Genomic DNA, 17637 nt, shown 5'->3' with positions numbered 1-17637 from the left:
CATGTATGTGCGCATGTGTATGTTGGAGGTGGGCCCAAGGCAAGCAGGCAAAGGGATTGATTTTGTTCCATCCTTTGTCCAATTCCAGGTGATTATAGTGTGTCACAGATGACTTACAAAATCATACATACATAAACTTTCTGTTTTAAGAGATCCTACTTCTGATATTCATTTACATGCACCTTCACTTATATTGAGATACTTTCCCTGTCTTCTTACATTTAATTTTGAGCCTTTGTTTTTGACCCAATCACTTTTACTTAAATTTGTACTAGTCACACTCCCTAAAGTGTTTCTTTCTTCTTTGGCAGTAAATATTTTCCATCTTGAAGAATCTTGTGGTCAAGAGAATAAAATGGCTCTTTTATTTGTTTGAGAAAACAAATAAATAAATCTGAGAACAATTTGAAGTTCTCAGATAAGGAGCAATTTATTTTCTTTCTATACCACACATCAACTAGCAGTCCTGCAGTTGGCACTCAATAGTTACTTACTCAAAAGAAAATAGATGCTAATGAGGGCCAGGCGTGGTGGCTCACACCTGTAATCCCAGCACTTTGGGAAGCCAAGGTGGGCAGATCACGAGGTCAGAAGATCGAGACCATCCTGGCTAATTCGGTGAAATCCCGTTTCTACTAAAAATACAAAAAATTAGCCGGCGTGGCACGTGCCTGTAATCCCAGCTACTCCCCGGCATGCACCTGTAATCCCAGCTATTCGGGAGGCTGAGGCAGGAGAATCGCTTGAACCTGAGAGGCAGAAGTTGCAGTGAGCCGAGATCACATCATTGTACTCCAGCCTGGGTGACAGAGTGAGATTCCATCCCAAAACAAAACAAAAAAGAAAATAGATGCTAATGAATATTACCTTGGATATCACATTCAGTTTATTCACCCAGTTTCTGATAGCTCCTTTTATATCATCCTAGAATGAAAGTCAGGGGCACAAGGCCAGGCGCGGTGGCTCACGCCTGTAATCCCAGCACGTTGGGAGGCCGAGGTGGGCAGATCACGAGGTCAGGAGATCGAGACCATCCTGGTTAACACGGTGAAACCCCGTCTCTATTAAAAATACAAAAAAAATTAGCCAGGCGTGGTTATTTGCTAGGAAGGAAGATCTAATTATTCTTTAGGTTAAAAAACAAAAACAAAACAACACAGCTAGAGACCACCTTTTGGGGGGCAGTTGCCTGTAGTGCCAGCTACTTGCGAGGCTGAGGCAGGAGAATGGCGTGAACCCAGGAGGCGGAGCTTGCAGTGAGCTGAAATCACACCACTGCACTCCAGCCTGGACGACAGAGCAAGACTCGGTCTCAAAAAACAAAAAAAGGCAGGGGCACAATAAAGCTTCGTAGACTTTTTTTAAAAAAGTAATAGGCTTTACTTTTTAGAGCAGTTTTAGGTTTACAGAAAAATGAACAGGAAAGTACGGGGAGTTCCGATATACCTTCTTCCCCTACCACAGCTGCCGTTATTATTAATATCTTGCATTAGTGCAGTACATGTGTTATTTATAACTGATGAGCCAATACTGATACATTATTATTAACTAAAGTCCATAGTTTAGGACTCAAATTTGAACCTCATTAGGGTTCAATTTTGGTAGTGTACATTTTGTGGGTTTTGACAAATATATAATGGCATGTATCTAATATTACGGATTATACAGAATTGTTTCGTTGCCCTAAAAATCCCCCGCCCTGCTCTCCACCGATTTATCCTTCTTTCCCTCCCCCTGAGCCCCTGGCAATCATTGATCTCTGTAGTTTTGCCTTTTCCAGAATGTATGTAGTTAGAATCTTATGTATCTATTGCAAACTGGCTTCTTTCACTTGGCCATATGCTGTTGTTTCCTCCACATATCTTCATGATTATAGACTTTAAACATGTTGTCATCTGCATTAAACACCTACTATATGCCATACATGGTGATGGGTGCTGAGTAGACAAGACAAACAAGATTACTGTTCTTGATCTAAGCTTTGAAATTGTCCAATATTCAGTGTCCAGCAGCAATGAATTTTCCAAGGCAACAAGCACTGTTCCCAGTATGCTGAAGCTCTTCTCTTCATTCCCTGAGGAAATCACTTGCTTACATCATCATCTATGAGGAGATCAATGTTACCCATAATGCCATAACTGATTTACCATTTTCCAGACTAACCAGTTCCAGCTCCTTTGTGTAACAGGAATGAGCCTTCCTGGTTTAGTTTACAATGCAGATCCTCTTCCATTTTTTTTTTTTTTGAGAGACAGTGCCTTGCTCTGTCACCCAGGCTGGAGTATAGTGGCATAATCATGACTCCCTGCAGCCTTGAACTCCTGGGCTCAAACCATCCTCCCACCTCAGCCTCCCAAGTAGCTGGGAGCACAGCTGCATGCCGCCATGCCCAGCTAATTTTATTTATTTATTTATTTATTTATTTATTTATTTATTTACTTACTTACTTATTTATTTTGTGGAGACAGGGCCTTGCTATGTTGCCCAGGCTGGTCTTGAACTCCTGGCCTCAAGTGACCCTCCTGCCTCAGCCTCCCAAAGCGTTGGGATTCGCGGCACCTGGCCCTATTCTAATTCTTGACTACAAAACTTGATGAAGCAAGAGAAAGGCAACTGCCCCCAAAAACGTGGTCTCTAGCTGTGTTGTTTTGTTTTTGTTTTTTAACCTAAAGAATAATTAGATCTTCCTTCCTAGCAAACAACTAACATACATCAATTCATTTCTGCTTATTGTCAGCAATAAAATCTAAAATTATAATTAAACTTTCAAAAGACAATTTATGAATCACCAATAATATTGATGAAAAAATACATAAGGCATCCTCCAAGTCTTTGACTGGCTTCTCCCCCCAAGATAGGCAAGATACTCTTATATATGGTAGATTTCATTGGATTAACAAATGGAGGAATCTAGTCCTAGGTTCTAATCAGTTTTGTTTCATTTAAAAACATTTCATGTTTCATGCTTCTTATCCTTGTTCATTATTGCCCACTGTTAAGATGGAACTAAACTGATGGATTTCCATGATAGTTAATGGCAGTTTTAAGTTTTCAGTGAATGTGGGGCATAGTTTACCCTAATTTAAGGAGCAAGAATTTATCCTTTTACACAGAGAGTACCTAAGCCATTTGAATTCTGCTATGTTTATCTCCTGATAAAACTAGATAATGTTAAAAATTGAATATATTACCAAACAAAGCAGTCTAATTGTACATATAAAATTAGAAACAATAGTTCTAAGAACATGAAAATATACAGCAGACCAGTAAGTTATTTTAGTTTTGTTTCCCCTTTAAGCACTGAGGTTTTCTGTACTATCCGTGTATTACAGAGTCATGAGAACCAAACCGGTTTTAGCCAGATTAGAAAATAGACTACATAGGATGATATCATGATGCTCGAAGAGATGAATTAAATAATTAAATCTCTGATTAATACAGGAACACAATGGTGATACTGAGATACCCTATTTGTCATTGAATCTTTTCCTAGATTTTATTTTAAAGTCTTAGGCCTACAAAAGAGGACTGTCAAAATGGTTATTAAATCACAAAGAATGTGAACGCCCACAAACAGACCATTCTTTTCATCCCTGCTGCAAGAAAGAAATCTATAACTGAAAGATAAGAAAATCTGGAAATGGGGCTATATGTAATATATTAAATTTTATATGAAGAATTGTGCATCTGTTTATGACCAAAAACAATTTCTATACCAAAGATAAGAAGGGGATGTGATGATTTCAGTTATTCAGGATGATTATTATTGGTAATAAAAAAGAGCATTTTAAAATGAAAAATATTTAGAATAATAGCTTTTTTTCCCCTTGTGGTCTATATTCACTTGTAGGATGTAGCTGAAATTCTTTGCCTTAGAGATAATTCTTACTTTCTTTGAATACAAGCCTGTTATATATTTTTTCCTTCATGAATCTATCCTTAGATGACTTAATCACTGCTGCTGTTTTATTTGCTTCTTTTAATGAGGGAAGTAATACATGGAAGGAGCAGAAAATTGTTGTCAGACGAATGGGTGCCTGTGACTTGCCAGGCCCTAGGACAGGTGTGGCAGGGCATACAAGATGAGTGAGTCCTTGTATCCCAGCAGTTTGTAAAGGAGCCAGTGCTGGCTGGAGCCATGTTGGAGCCCAAGGCTCAGGAAGAATCAGTAATACTGATCCTGTCTTTATTTTAAATTCTGATATTTTGTTCAACATCAATTTCTTGCATTATTTTGATTTGTTAAAACATTTATTTAAAATACTATATTATATACAATTAGAAAATGGAGTTATTCAATATGTACTGAATATGGTACATTCTGCAAGATACATTTTATAAAGGTGGGGGAATGTTCTAGATGAAAAGGGTCTAAAGAGACATAACTAAATGCAATGAGTGAAACTTGATTAGATACTGATTTGAAAACACTGGGTTACTGAGTTATTTGGCATCCCCTTAAAGTTTGCAACTCAAGTAAGTGCCTCACTTGCCTCCCCCTGGTCCCAGCCCTGGAAAGAACACCAGGGGCAGGATGAACCGTGGGTGGAGGTGCCTGTGGGAATGAACACACATCTGGTTAGGGTGAGAGTAATCAGCAAAGCTTCCAGAAGAAGCTTTACAGGATGAGTAGGATTTCTGCCTGTCAGAGATAACTAAAGGGAGGAGGCCCATGTGGAAAGAGGGTCTCTCAAGCAGAAAGAACATGGACAAAAGCATCAGCAGCACAGGCTTCAGTCAATCTGGGATGGGATGTACATAAGGTAGTAATGGGAGAAAAGGCAGAAAAGAAAGGTTTAGACCCTTCTGTGAGCTCCCTCTTTAATTCAGTGGGCAATTAATGAGCAGCCACTGAATTTTTTTTCTTTTGATTTTAAATGAAAATGCATTTTAAAATGTTTTCTGAAATTGTTTTCAGGCACTTTCATAAAATGTAGTTTAAAACTGAAAGTGTATTGTTGCTATTTTTTAAGATAGATGCCTCTTCAAATCCCTTGTAAAGTGCTGTAAGTGGAAGTAGGATATCAGAAATTTAGAAGCAAGTACATTCTGTCCCCTCCAGCTTTTTAGAGTATTGAATCATAATTGATATACAGTAAATTGCACATATTAAAAATGTACAACTTAGTAGTTTTGATGTATGTACAGAACTGTGGAACCATCATCACAATCAAATAATATCATTGCTCAAAAATTTCCTCAGAGCAATCCACTTTTCCTTCCTTTCCCCACTCTGCCTCTTCCCCAGATAACCATTGATCTGCTTTCTGTCACTATAGATTAATTTGCATTTTCCAAAGTGTTATATATATGGAATTATGCAATATGTACTGTCTATGCTACAGTCTAGAAGATGCTTCTTTTTTTCAAAATGTGGAGGAATGTTCCAGATTAAAAGACTAAAGAAATAAAAGAAAAAAAAACCAAATGCAATGGATGCAACTTGATTGAATGCTGGTTTGAAAACACTGTAGACACCACTAGGGAAAATTTGAATAGGATTGAATACAAAATGACAATAAGGAATCATTGTTAATTTCCTTGGGTGTAAAAATTCTATTACTTTTTATGTAGGAGCCTCGCCTAATGTTGCATTTTGAAGCATTTAGGGGTAAAGTGTCACAGTTTCTATAATTTATGTTTAAATGTTTCTGAAAAATATCTAAATAAAGCAATATGGAAACACTTTAACAACTGTTGAATCTATATAGTAGGAATATAGGTTTTCTACATAGTGGAACTATTTCAACTTCTCTGTATGTTTGAACTATTTAATAATAAAAGTTGGGAGGAAAATAGGACAGAAAATTTAAAATTGGGATTGTCCTGGAAAATGTAGGCTGTAATCAATCACCAAGTCCTTTTCCTATCAGTGTCTAACTTCTCACTGGTATCTTCTCTATATTCAATCTCAGCACTTCACACCTGATTTAGAATAAGCATATACCCTAAACAAAAGTAACAATAAATATTGACTCTCATGTCACATCACATACAAAAAGTAACTTAAATTTGATCATAGGGCCTGCATGCAAAAGCTAAAAATACAAAAAATTAGCTGGGCATGGTGGCTCGTGCCTGTAATCCCAGCTACTCATGAGGCTGAGGCAGGAGAATCCCTTGAACTTGGGAGGCAGAGGTTGTAGTGAGCTGACATCACGCCACTGCACTCCAGCATGGGCAACAGGGCAAGACTCTGTCTCAAAACAAACACACAAACAAACAAAAAAACCTATAACATTTCTAGAAGAAAACAGAGGGAAAAATCTTAGTGACTATGGGTTTGGCAAAGATTTCTTAAATATAACACTATAAAAGAAAGAAAATCAATCAATTGGGCTTCATACAATTAAAAGGCAAATTAAAACCACAGGGAGATACCATCACACACCTGATAGAATGGATAACAGTAAAAAGACTGACCAAACTAAGCATGGATGAGAATGTGGAATTCTCATGTACTGCTGGTGGGCATGTAAAATGATACTTTGAAAAACAGTTGAAACATTTCTTTAAAAATTACATACATACCTGCCAGATGTAAATGTATAATACTTACGCAGACATTCAACCCTTAGGTTTTTCACTCAAGAGAAATGAAAGCAAAAGTCGAAACAAACATGAGTCCACAAATGTTCCTAAGCTTTATTTGTGATATCCCCAAGCTGGAAACAACTCAAATATCCATCAACAGGTGAATAGAAAAACAAATTGTGGTATACCCGCACAATGGAACTCAGCAATGGAAAAAAAAAAACCAAATTGTTGATACAGGAGGGAAAAAAACCAACTCAAAATAATTATGCTAAGTGAAAAACTCCAGACAAAAAAGATTTGTCTAATTATTTCCTTGTGATGATGTTTAACTTACACCTCTATGTTTTGGAAATTAGGCCTAAAGGCTTGATTTATTTTTGGCAAGAATACTTCCTAGATCATGCTGGGTCCTTCATATTGTATCACATGAGGAGGTAAATAGGCTGTTTCACTGTGTGATGCTAAATTTGATCGTGTGTTTAAGGTGGTGATTGCTAGATCTCTTTTCTATTAAGGTATATTTTTTCCTTAGCTATTAGCAAGCAATCTGTGTGCTATACTTTAACCACAAGTGAATATCTTGTTTGGCATTTACTTTTTCCTAACAGTTTTAGCGTCCATTGGTAATCCTTGCCTAAATTGATTATTCCATTGTTTGTTTGTTTTTTTTTTTAAAAAGGATTGATTTTAAAAATTCTGTTATTTCTTCTCAATGCATTAGCTGTTTTCTTCTTAGTCAATTCAAACTGAAAAGTTTTTGAATGGAACAACTTTTTCATGTTTGATTCCCTTGACAAATTCATATTCACTTCTTATGGCTCCACTCAATTAACCTCTCTTCTCAAACTCTAATAATTTCCTTCTCCTTCCTAACTTCCTAGTCGTAGAGGCTGTTTTCAAACTGTATTGCAAATACCACTTTTTTTCATTCACTCATTTGTTCTGAATTTTTTTTGTGTCCATACTATGTCTTAGGCACTGTTCTGGGTATAAGGATGTATTATAGTGGCGAATAAATCAGATGAAGTCCCTGGCCTATATTCTAGTGGGAGTGGAGAGACAGATAAGAAAATAAATATAAATATTGGCTAGGCGTGGTGGCTCATGCCTATAATCCCAGCACTTTGGGAGGCCAAGGCAGGTGGATTACTTGAGGTCAGGAGTTTGAGACCAGCCTGGGCAACATGGTGAAACTTTGTCTCTACCAAAAATACAAAAAATTAGCCAGGCATAGTGGTGTGCACCTGTGGTTCCAGCTACTCAGGAGGTTGAGGTGGGAGGATTGCTTGAGCTCAGGAGGCAGAGGTTGCAGTGAGCCAAGATCACACCACTGCACTGCACTCCAGCCTGGGCAACAGAGCCAGACCCTGTCTCAAAAAAAAAAAAAAAAAAAAGAGAGAGAGAGAGAAAGAAAGACAAAGAAAAGAAATAAAAATATAATAGAATGTCAGATAGAAGTAAAGCAAAGCAGCTGAAGAGGAAGGGTAATGATGAGGAAAGGTGATGAAGCTATTTTAGACAGGAAGTCATTGGAACATGTATAGCTGACAGCCATCAGTGCCCTGCCCACATCCCCCAGGTCCCTTGGGATGATCTAGTATAAGCCAGTGTTACTGGAAGCACCTGTGACTCTCTGCCTGTGGCCCAAGGGCTTCTCTCTGTCTATGTGGCAGGTCCATGCTAGCGGAACAGCTCTTACCCAAGGGCAAATGGGAGTTGAAAGACAAACACCCCAGCTTTCCTGCCCCCGCTGGGTGGGAAAATTTTGATGTGTATTCCACATCTCCCAGAGGTTTTTGGTGGGATTGAGCCCCAATTGTTCTCAGTGGGTAACTTGGCAATTAAATATTCTGCTGGCCTCTTTCCTTGGGTGGCTCTTGTCTCCACTACTCTACTAGTTCTTCCTGGTACATTTTACACTTCAAACATACCACTTGTACTCAAATCCTTAGTTTTGGAGGAACCTAGCCTAAGTCACTAAGTCTTAGGAATCGCCCAAGGCAGGAGACCCTCAGAATGAGATTCTAGCATTGGATCACTTGCTGGCCAACAGAGAGCAGGTCAGCAAAAACCCCATCACTGTTAGTAAGTGGGGCAGTGATGATCTCTGGAGTGCTATAGCATCACTATTACTAACAGTCTTGCCTGTGATTAACTGCGGTATTGTGTAGGTGGTGGGGAAATGCACTGGCTAATGGAGTAGCTCTTGAACTGAAAGATAAAGGGACAATGATAATTATGAGAACTGTGGAGCTGGTTGCTTGTTGTTAACTGCTAGAGAAGCCACAAAGGAAGGAAATAGCAGGCTCAGGTGAGGTAATCATTGACTTAGAGCATGGGTTAAGAGCCAGAAATCTTTCATGGCATCATTTAAAGGGAGTCTCATCTGTAGACAGAGGGTAGAATGAGCTGAAGAATAAGACCCCAAGTTTGATCTTAAAAACAATAGAGCTAAAAAGGAGGCTGAGTTCACAGCCCACCAACTGTCTTTCTTTCTCTTTCTTTCTTTCTTTCTTCTTTCTTTCTTTCTTTCTTTCTTTCTTTCTTTCTTTCCTTTCTTTCTTTCTTTCTTTCTTTCTTTCTTTCTTTCTTTCTTTTTCTTTCTTTCTTCTTTCTTTCGTTCTTTCTTCTTTTCTTTCTTTCTTTTCTTTCTTTCTCTTTCTTTCTCTCTTTCTTTCTTTTCTTTCTTTCTTTCTCTCTTTCTCTCTTTTTCTTTTTTCTTTCTTTTTTTTTTTCAGGGTCTCACTTTGCCACCCAGGCTGGAGAGCAGTGGTGCGAACACGCCTCACTGCAGCCTCAGCCTCCTGGGCTCAAGTGATTTATCTACTCTCACCTCAGGCCTCCAAGTAGCTGGGACTATAGGCATGCACCACCGTGCTCAGCTAATGTTTTTTTTTTTTTTTCATAGAGACGAGGTTTCACCATGTTGCCCAAGCTAGTCTCCAACTCCTGGCTCAAGCAATCCACCCACCTCACCCTCCTAAACTATTCGGATTATAGGTATGAGCCACTGTGCCCAGCCCCCAAATTTCTAATGCTAAAGTAAGGGACCTGAAAAAGAAGGAGAGGGGCCCTGAGAGTTCCGATGGAGATATTTGGGTAGATGGGCTCGAGGACCTTAAAACCCCAGATTCCTCTTAAAACTGAGAGTGAGAATACTCTGGAGCCTTTCTCCTTGCTAGGAGAAATCAGACTTCTGTTGCTCGGAGACTTGCCAAGACCTCACGTAGCAAGGGTAAATGCCTCGCAGGACGATGCTTGTCTCTAAGATCCATCCCTACCTCTCTTCATTGCTTCTAGACCAATAATGAGAAATCTTATTATGAGCCAAGCAAGGAAATACTGTTATGTGAAGAAAGGGGTTGTTCACCAAAAGCACTGCAAAACCTGGCAAATATGTACTAGCAGGAAGTGGGAGAACTCTCCTGGAAATGAATCTTAAAGGTGCCAAATCAGGGAGGGCAGAATATAAGACTGAATAGCGGACAGTTTGTTAATACAGGTGTATTATTCAGTGACACGGCACTCACTATCCTGGTGGAATGCCTAGAACTGTACCTAATACATTGCAGAAACAGCTCCTTGAAACTTGAAAATAATGATCAGATGGAGATGATGGAACTTCTTAGAAGAGAGATGAAGAAGAGGTCAGCAAGTTCAAAGAGATTAGAAGTAAGAATGCATTTTTTTTTTTTTTTTTTGAGACAGGGTTTCACTCTGTCACCGAGGCTGGAGTGCAGTGGCACAATATCAGCTCACTGCAGTCTTGACTTCCTGGGCTCAAATGATCCTCCCACCTCAGCCCTCCAAGAAGTTGGGACTACAGGCATGCACTACCATGCCCAGCTAAGTTTTGTACTTTTTGTAGAAATGGGGTTTTGCTATGTTGCTCAGACTGGTCTTGAACTTCTGGGCTCAAGCGATCTGCCCACCTCAGCCTCCCAAAGTGCTGGGATTACAGGTGTGAGCCACGGCACCTGGCCAAGAATGCATTTACTATGCAATACCAGAGAACCCACCAGCCAACAATGTTCCTTGGGAGGTCCTAGAGGACACTCCCTTACTAAAGTGATAAGCAATATGCTAGTATATTCTGAGAAGCTCAGAACTTCTTGTCCTCTAGATCAAGATTGATGGTAAGAAATGCCCTAGAGTAAATGGGAATAACAGAATTCTAGCGGCCAGGTTGGTGGTACTAGACCATCAGAGGCCCTGGGGATATAATTATGGTTATGTGTATCAGCCTGAATAAGTTAGGAACCTAATACTGAGTAGGAAACAAGTGAATCCCAGAAGAACACATGAGTCATTCAGATTTTGAAAATATGCAAAATGCCTTTTGGCTCTCTGAGCAGCAAGAACAAGTGCCTCACGAAAGGCAGCAAAAGGGGAACCAAGAAGAAAGTGGTCGATCTATTTTTTTTTTTTTATTTTTCAGACGGAGTCTTGCTCTGTCACCAGGCTGGAGTGCAGTGGCATGATCTTGGCACACTGCAACCTCTGCCCCCTGGGTTCAAGCAATTCTCCTGCCTCAGCCTCCCGAGTAGCTGAGACTACAGGTGAGCACCACCATGCCCAGCTAATTTTTGTATTTTTAGTAGAGACGGGGTTTCACCATGTTGGCCTAGATGGTCTCGATCTCTTGACCTCATGATCCACCTGCCTTGGCCTCCCAAAGTGCTGGGATTACAGGCATGAGCCACCACGCCCGGCCTAGTTGATCTATTTTCTAAGAAAGACTGGTATGATGTGAAAGCACCTGCTATGTTCAACGTAAGAAATATTGGAAAGACACTAGTCACCAGGACTGAAGGAACCAAAATTGCATCAGATGGCCTCAAGGATCGTGTGTTTGAAGTGAGTCTTGCTGATCTGCAAAATTATGAAGTTGCATTTAGAAAATTCAAGCTGATTACTAAAGGTGTTCGGGGAAAAAACTGCCTAACTTCCATGGCATGGATCTTACCTGTGGCAGAATGTGTTCCCTGGTCAAAAAATGGCAGACATGATTGAAGCTCATGTTAATGTCAAGACTACTGATGGTTACTTGCTTTGTCTATTCTGTGCTGCTTTTACTAAAAAACGTAACAATCAGATATGGAAGACTTCTTACGCTCAGCACAAACAGGTCTTCCAAATCTGGAAGAAGATGATGGAAATCATGACCCGAGAGGTACAGACAAATGACTTGAAAGAAGTGGTCAATAAATTGATTCCAGACAGCATTGGAAAAGACGTAGATAAGGCTTACCAATCTATTTATTCTCTCAATGATTTCTTCATTAGAAAAGTAAAAATGCTGAAGAAGACCAAGTTTGAGTTGGGAAATCTCATGGAGCTTCATGGCAAAGATAGCAGTTCTGGAAAAGCTACTGGAGAATAGACAGGTTCTAAAGTTGAATGAGCTGATGGATATGAACCACCAGTCCAAGAATCTGTTTAACACTCAGACATTTAAAATGGCAAATAAAAAGTCCTATTTGTGAAAAAAACATGGAAAATGAAAATTTGTGTGTGTGTGTGTGTGTGTGTGTATCACAGGTGGGTAAGCACAAAACTAGAATGGTTACTTCTGGGAAAAAAAAGGAAGAAAATGGGGCTAGAGAGAGATGTATGCAGGGACTGCTAAGGTACTGGCAATATTCTTTTTCTCAAGCCAGCTGGTGAGTACTCAGGTGTTCATTTTATTATTATTCTCCATACACATGAATAATGGTTTTTTGAACATACTTAATATTTAACAAAAAATAATGTACAGAAATAGAACCTAACCATAGTTCTCTATGTTTTTGACTCACAGTAGAGAGTAGTAAAAGGAACACGAGTTCCTTTGGCATTAAGTAGATCCAAATTCAAGCCACAAAGCTGTATAACCTCCGGGATGTTACAGTCTCTTAGTAATAGGCTTCTCACCAGTAAAATGGTTTTGGTAACAGTTACCCAGCAGGGTCATAGTAAGGATTAAATGAGACAATTTACATAAGTTTTATAGTCAGTGCCTGGCACCTATCAGGCGCTTAAAAATAATAGTTGCTGGCCGGGCGCGGTGGCTCACGCTTGTAATCCCAGCACTTTGGGAGGCTGAGGCGGGCGGATCACGAGGTCAGGAGATCGAGACCACGGTGAAACCCTGTCTCTACTAAAACAGACAAAAAATTAGCCGGGCGTGGTGGCGGGCGCCTGTAGTCCCAGCTACTCGGAGAGGCTGAGGCAGGAGAATGGCGTGAACCCGGGAGGCGGAGCTTGCAGTGAGCCGAGATTGCGCCACTGCACTCCAGCCTGGGCGACAGAGCGAGACTCCGTCTCAAAAAAAAAAAAAAAAAAAAAAAAAAAAAAAAAAGTAGTTGCTGTTCTATAACTTTGTCCACGCTTCCCATTTTTTCCCCCTTTTAGAAAGCTTTCATTTTCGTCATTTCACTTCATTCAATTTAATGATTTCCTGCAAGCAAAGCATTATGTGGGTGGGCTATACTTTAATGTGTGGGGTTTTTTTTTTGTATTTTAAGTTAGTTTTCAAAATGTCATTATCTCATCTGATTCTCAATTTCAATCCTCAGTGCCTAGCACAGGTTGGAACATGGAAGGAGACCAATAAATCTAAGCAAATGAGTGAATGTAATAGGCAGGTGTTAGGGGCTCAACTGAATTCTCCTAAAATTAATATGTTGAAGTGCTAACCCCCGGTAGTTCAAAATGTAACTGTATATAGTGATAAGGTCTGTAAAGAGGTGATTAAGTTAAAATGAGGCCATGGGGTGGGGCTAATCCAAGATGACTGATACCTTTATAAGGGGAAGAAACAGGAATGCACACACATATACACTAAGGGCCATTTCAAGACAGGGTGAAGGTGGACATCTGCAAGCCAAGGAGAGAGACCTCAGAGAAACCAAACCTTGATCTTGTACTTCCAGCCTCCAGAACTGTAAGACAATAAATTTCTGTTATTTTAAACCACTTAGCCCATGGTATTTTGTTATAGCAGCCCTGGGAAGCTAATACAGTAGGGCAAGTATAATTATCCCCAATTTACAAATGTCTAAACTGAATCTCAAGGGTTGTTGTACAGTTACATGAACAGTAAATGGGCAGAATTGGTACTTAAATCTAGGTGCCAAATTCTGGTTGTTTCCACTACAGTCTGCTTCTTGTCAAACTGTGCTATATTAAGATGCATCAATCTGTATGAACTCAATTTTTTAAATTAAATTATTTTTATCAAAGTAATACAGGGGAAAACAAGAGTTTCTTATAGTAAAGAAAACCAAGTATCACCTATCTTTCTCCTCGTTTGCCATGGCTTCCTTAGAGCAACCATTTTCTACTCTTTTAGGTGTTTTTTCCTTTAGTATTTGCATCTAACATGCTTATACATGTGTCATAATTTTTGAAATCAAGACATCACCTATTAATTTCCTGCAATTAAAGATGAATCTTTAATGATCTTAAAACTCATGCATACCCCCATCCTCCCCCTCCCTTCATTTTAATATACTTTTATCACAATATTGATAACTTTTACTTCCATTTTGTCTTAGTTTTCTCCAGGTTAATTTTCTTTTTAACTTTTATGTTAGACTTTCCTCAAACATGTGGTGATCCTTGGTTGTTCATTCATGCTTAAGAGAAGGTCTGCTTTCTGCTTTACCCTGTGTCTTGAGAGGCAATTAGTGACTTCAATTTCTGACATTTTTTGGGGTTCTGCATCAAGGATCAGCCTGATAGTGCTGGACACTGGTGCAGGAACATAAGTTTTAGCTTTTTTTTCTCTAAGTCAGTTATTCCTTGTCCGAGTACTTTCTGTCTTCTAGAATTTCCTGACAATTCTTTTCTGCTGCCATCATCTCTTCTGTTCTCTTTGTATTTTTTTGTTCCATTTTCATTCCTTTACTGTTATCTTAGGGGGTTTTAGGAGGAAGTGGAAATACAGGTTTATAGCCAAGAGTTTACAGTTAAAATTTTGACATCTCTTGAGTTTTTATTATTAGTCAATAAATATTGGTTAGTATCAACTCAATTTAAATGAATAAAAATATCATTAGATAACTATTTTTTCCAGTTGCCTCTGCCAAACTTTCTTTTACACTGAAAACTTCAGTTTGTATTATTAGCAATAAGAGTAATATAATAGTTCAAACTTAAGTGTGACTTATATAAAACTTTTGTGCTTAGAGCGAGGTAAGGTGGGTGTCCATGGCATCACTTTAGTGATATTCCTGCTAAATACAAACACACTGAAATTGAGGGATATCCCACTGGGGAAGGATCTGGGTGGTGTGAGTTCCATAGCAGGACAAGGAGGGTTTATGAGTGGAGGACAGACTGCTGTATGGTGACACAGCCTGAGCAGGGGAGGAGAGATCCTTGCAGTAGGGTGACCTGACCCAGGGTACCAGATCTCAAGCAAGGTAAAGAGGGCATTCACACTGTGGGGTGTCCTGGGTGAGCTACCAGAGCGCAAGTCGAGTGAAGGGGGTGTCTACATGTGGGGATGGCCTGGCACAAGGGTCAGGGCACAGACTGAGGAGGACAGCGACACTGGGGAGGGAGCAGTGGCAGCAATGCGAGTTTGGTTAATGTGCCAGGGGATGGATCAAACAAATAAATATATTAAGGCTCATGGGAGTCCAGTTTCTCACTTTGAAAGGAGTCATAAATATGGAAAGGGAGAAAGCTGGAATAATCCCTGAGGTATTGAATTAGGATTAGAATATCAGTGTGAACTCACAGAATGCAACGTTTCTGTATCCATATAACATCAATGTCAATGTTGTCATATATAGAGGTAAATGTGTATGTGAGTGTGTGTGTGTGTTCCCTAGAGCTGTCCACTGAGAGAGCCTGAGAGCTGTGAAACAAAACTGGAATCAGCAGACCTGCTCTGGTTGTGTGTGTGTGTGTTTTTTTTTGTTTTTTTTTTGAGATAAAGTCTCACTCCCATCACCTAGGCTGGAGTGCAGTGGCATGATCACGGCTCACTGCAGCCTCCATCTTCTGGGCTTAGGTGTTCTACCAACCTCAGCCTTCTGAGTAGCTGGGACTACAGGCACATGCCACCATGCCCAGCTGATCGCTGTATTTTTTTGTAGAGACGGGGGTTTTGCCGTGTTGTTCAGGCTGGTCTTGAACTCCTGGGCTCAAGCAATCCATCTGCCTTGGCCTCCCAAAGTGTTCGGATTACAGGCATGAGCCATCACTCCTGGCCAGATCGTGGCATCTAAATACCATTTACCACTGAAAGGAATCAGGGCTCCTTGGTAGGGTGCCAGATTTGGCAAATGAAAATACAGTAAATATTTAGCAAAGAAGATATTATTGCATGGGACATACATGCAATATATATTTACCTGAAATTCAAATTTAACTGACTACCCTGTATTTTATTTAGCAACTTAACCCCTTGGAGAAATAACTGATTCCCATACTGGGTCAGGAAAGATATAAGATGAACCAGAACACTTTTTTGTGCAAGACAAAAAGTAAATAATCAAGGAATGATGGGACGAAATGACACAGACACCAATTTAAAGGGACTCCCATTAGCCAAATATGGGAGCAATTTAAGCATCAAAATAAATAAATAATAATAGTAACAGGTTATAATCCATTTAACAAAATAGGAAACCATGAGCCTAATAGAAATAAAAAAATAAAATGGAAGTTTGATGAGGAATTGAATATTTATCTAGATCTTATCTCCACACAAAATACTTATTAATTCCACATGGACAAAACAGTGACTTCATTGTGGAGAAGCCTGGCAGATATCATTTTAATCAAGTGATTAAAGTGAATGTCATGAGTAACAGAAGGAATTAAAATTGAGCGTCATCTGATGAGATGCAGTAAGAACGTAAAGCGATGAATATCATCAATTTAGTGATGTTCCTGCTAAAAGAAAACACGTTGAAACTGAGTTATATTCCACAATAACTAGCTGTAATCTTCAAAAGTACTGAGGTCATGGAAATAAAAGAAAAGCTGAGGAAACGTTTCAGAGAAAGGACACCAAAGACATGTGACAATTAAATGCAACACATTCTAAACTGGATCCATTATTTTTGCTATAAGGAATGTTACCTGGATAATTGATCAAATGATGGGATTTCAGGATTAGATATTATTGATTATCAAGGTCAACTGATAATTAAAAATGGATTAAAATTTAAATCAATTTAAATGGATTACAAAATCAATTTTTACGTTTTTTTTTTTTTTTTGAGACAGACTCTAGCTCTGTCTCCCAGGCTATAGTGCAGTGGCATGATCTCGGCTCACCGCAACCTCTGCCTCCCAGGTTCAAGCGATTCTCCTGCCTCAGCCTCCTGAGTAGCTGGGATTATAGGCGTTTACCACCATGCCTGGCTAATTTTTGTATTTTTAGTAGAGATGGGGTTTTGTCATATTGGCAAGGCTGGTCTTGAACTCCTCGCATCAAATGGTCCTCCACCTTTGTCTCCCAAAGTGCTGGGATTACAGGCATGAGCCACCATTGCCAGCCTAAAAAATCCATTTTAATTATTGTACTGTGTTTCTGTTGGAGAATGTCCCACATATAGGGCATCAGGTTGGCAACTGACTCCCAAATGGTTCAATATAAAAGAGTGATTTGTAGTGGACTTGCAACTTTTCTGTAGGCTTCAGATTGTTTTAAAATAAATAAACATCACGTTTAGTTTTGGTTTTAAAAGGAAATGATAATCATTCTTATATATGGGCCTAAAAAATAGTTGAAAATACCACTAATAAAACATGTTTTGGCCAGGCGCAGTGGCTCATGCCTGTAATCCCAGCACTTTGGGAGGCCGAGGCAGGCGGATCACCTGTCAAGAATTTGAGACTAGCCTGGCCAACATGGTGAAACCCCATCTCTACTAAAAATACAAAAATTAGCCAGGCGTGGTAGCACATGCCTGTAGTCCCAGCTACTTGGGAGGCTGAGGCAGGAGAATCGCTTGAACTCGGGAGGTGAAGGTTGCAGTGAGCTGAGGTCGCACCACTGCACTCCAGCCTGGGTGACAGAGTGAGACTCCATCTCACACACACACACACACACACACACACACATCAAAATGTGTTTTGCAATGATGAGGTACAGGA

General features: G+C 39.6%; 1 protein-coding gene and 1 pseudogene across 4 annotated transcripts in view; both read left to right on the top strand.

Annotated features, from left to right (window-relative positions):
- TMEM154 (transmembrane protein 154) overlaps positions 1-17637 on the top strand; it is a 136892-nt gene that overhangs the window by 118640 nt on the left and 615 nt on the right. The window contains exons 7-8 of one of the 4 annotated variants that reach the window (XR_010120570.1): positions 9446-9537; positions 10976-12029. Coding sequence is in view for 1 of the 4 variants with exons in the window: in XM_055276139.2 (XP_055132114.1) it covers positions 9446-9476 (31 nt within the window). In the remaining 3 variants the exon portion in view is untranslated. Of the gene's footprint in view, positions 1-9445; positions 12030-17637 lie in introns of those variants that run through there. The other 3 variants (XR_010120569.1, XR_008657274.2, XM_055276139.2) reach the window with 3 other exon arrangements.
- LOC134736505 (small ribosomal subunit protein eS1-like) lies at positions 11302-12029 on the top strand (annotated as a pseudogene).

The sequence above is a fragment of the Symphalangus syndactylus genome, chromosome 4, assembly GCF_028878055.3.
Source record: "Symphalangus syndactylus isolate Jambi chromosome 4, NHGRI_mSymSyn1-v2.1_pri, whole genome shotgun sequence".
NCBI lineage: Eukaryota > Metazoa > Chordata > Mammalia > Primates > Hylobatidae > Symphalangus > Symphalangus syndactylus.
Note: the sequence above shows the minus strand (reverse complement) of the source record. Positions and strands in the feature narration are given on the sequence as shown.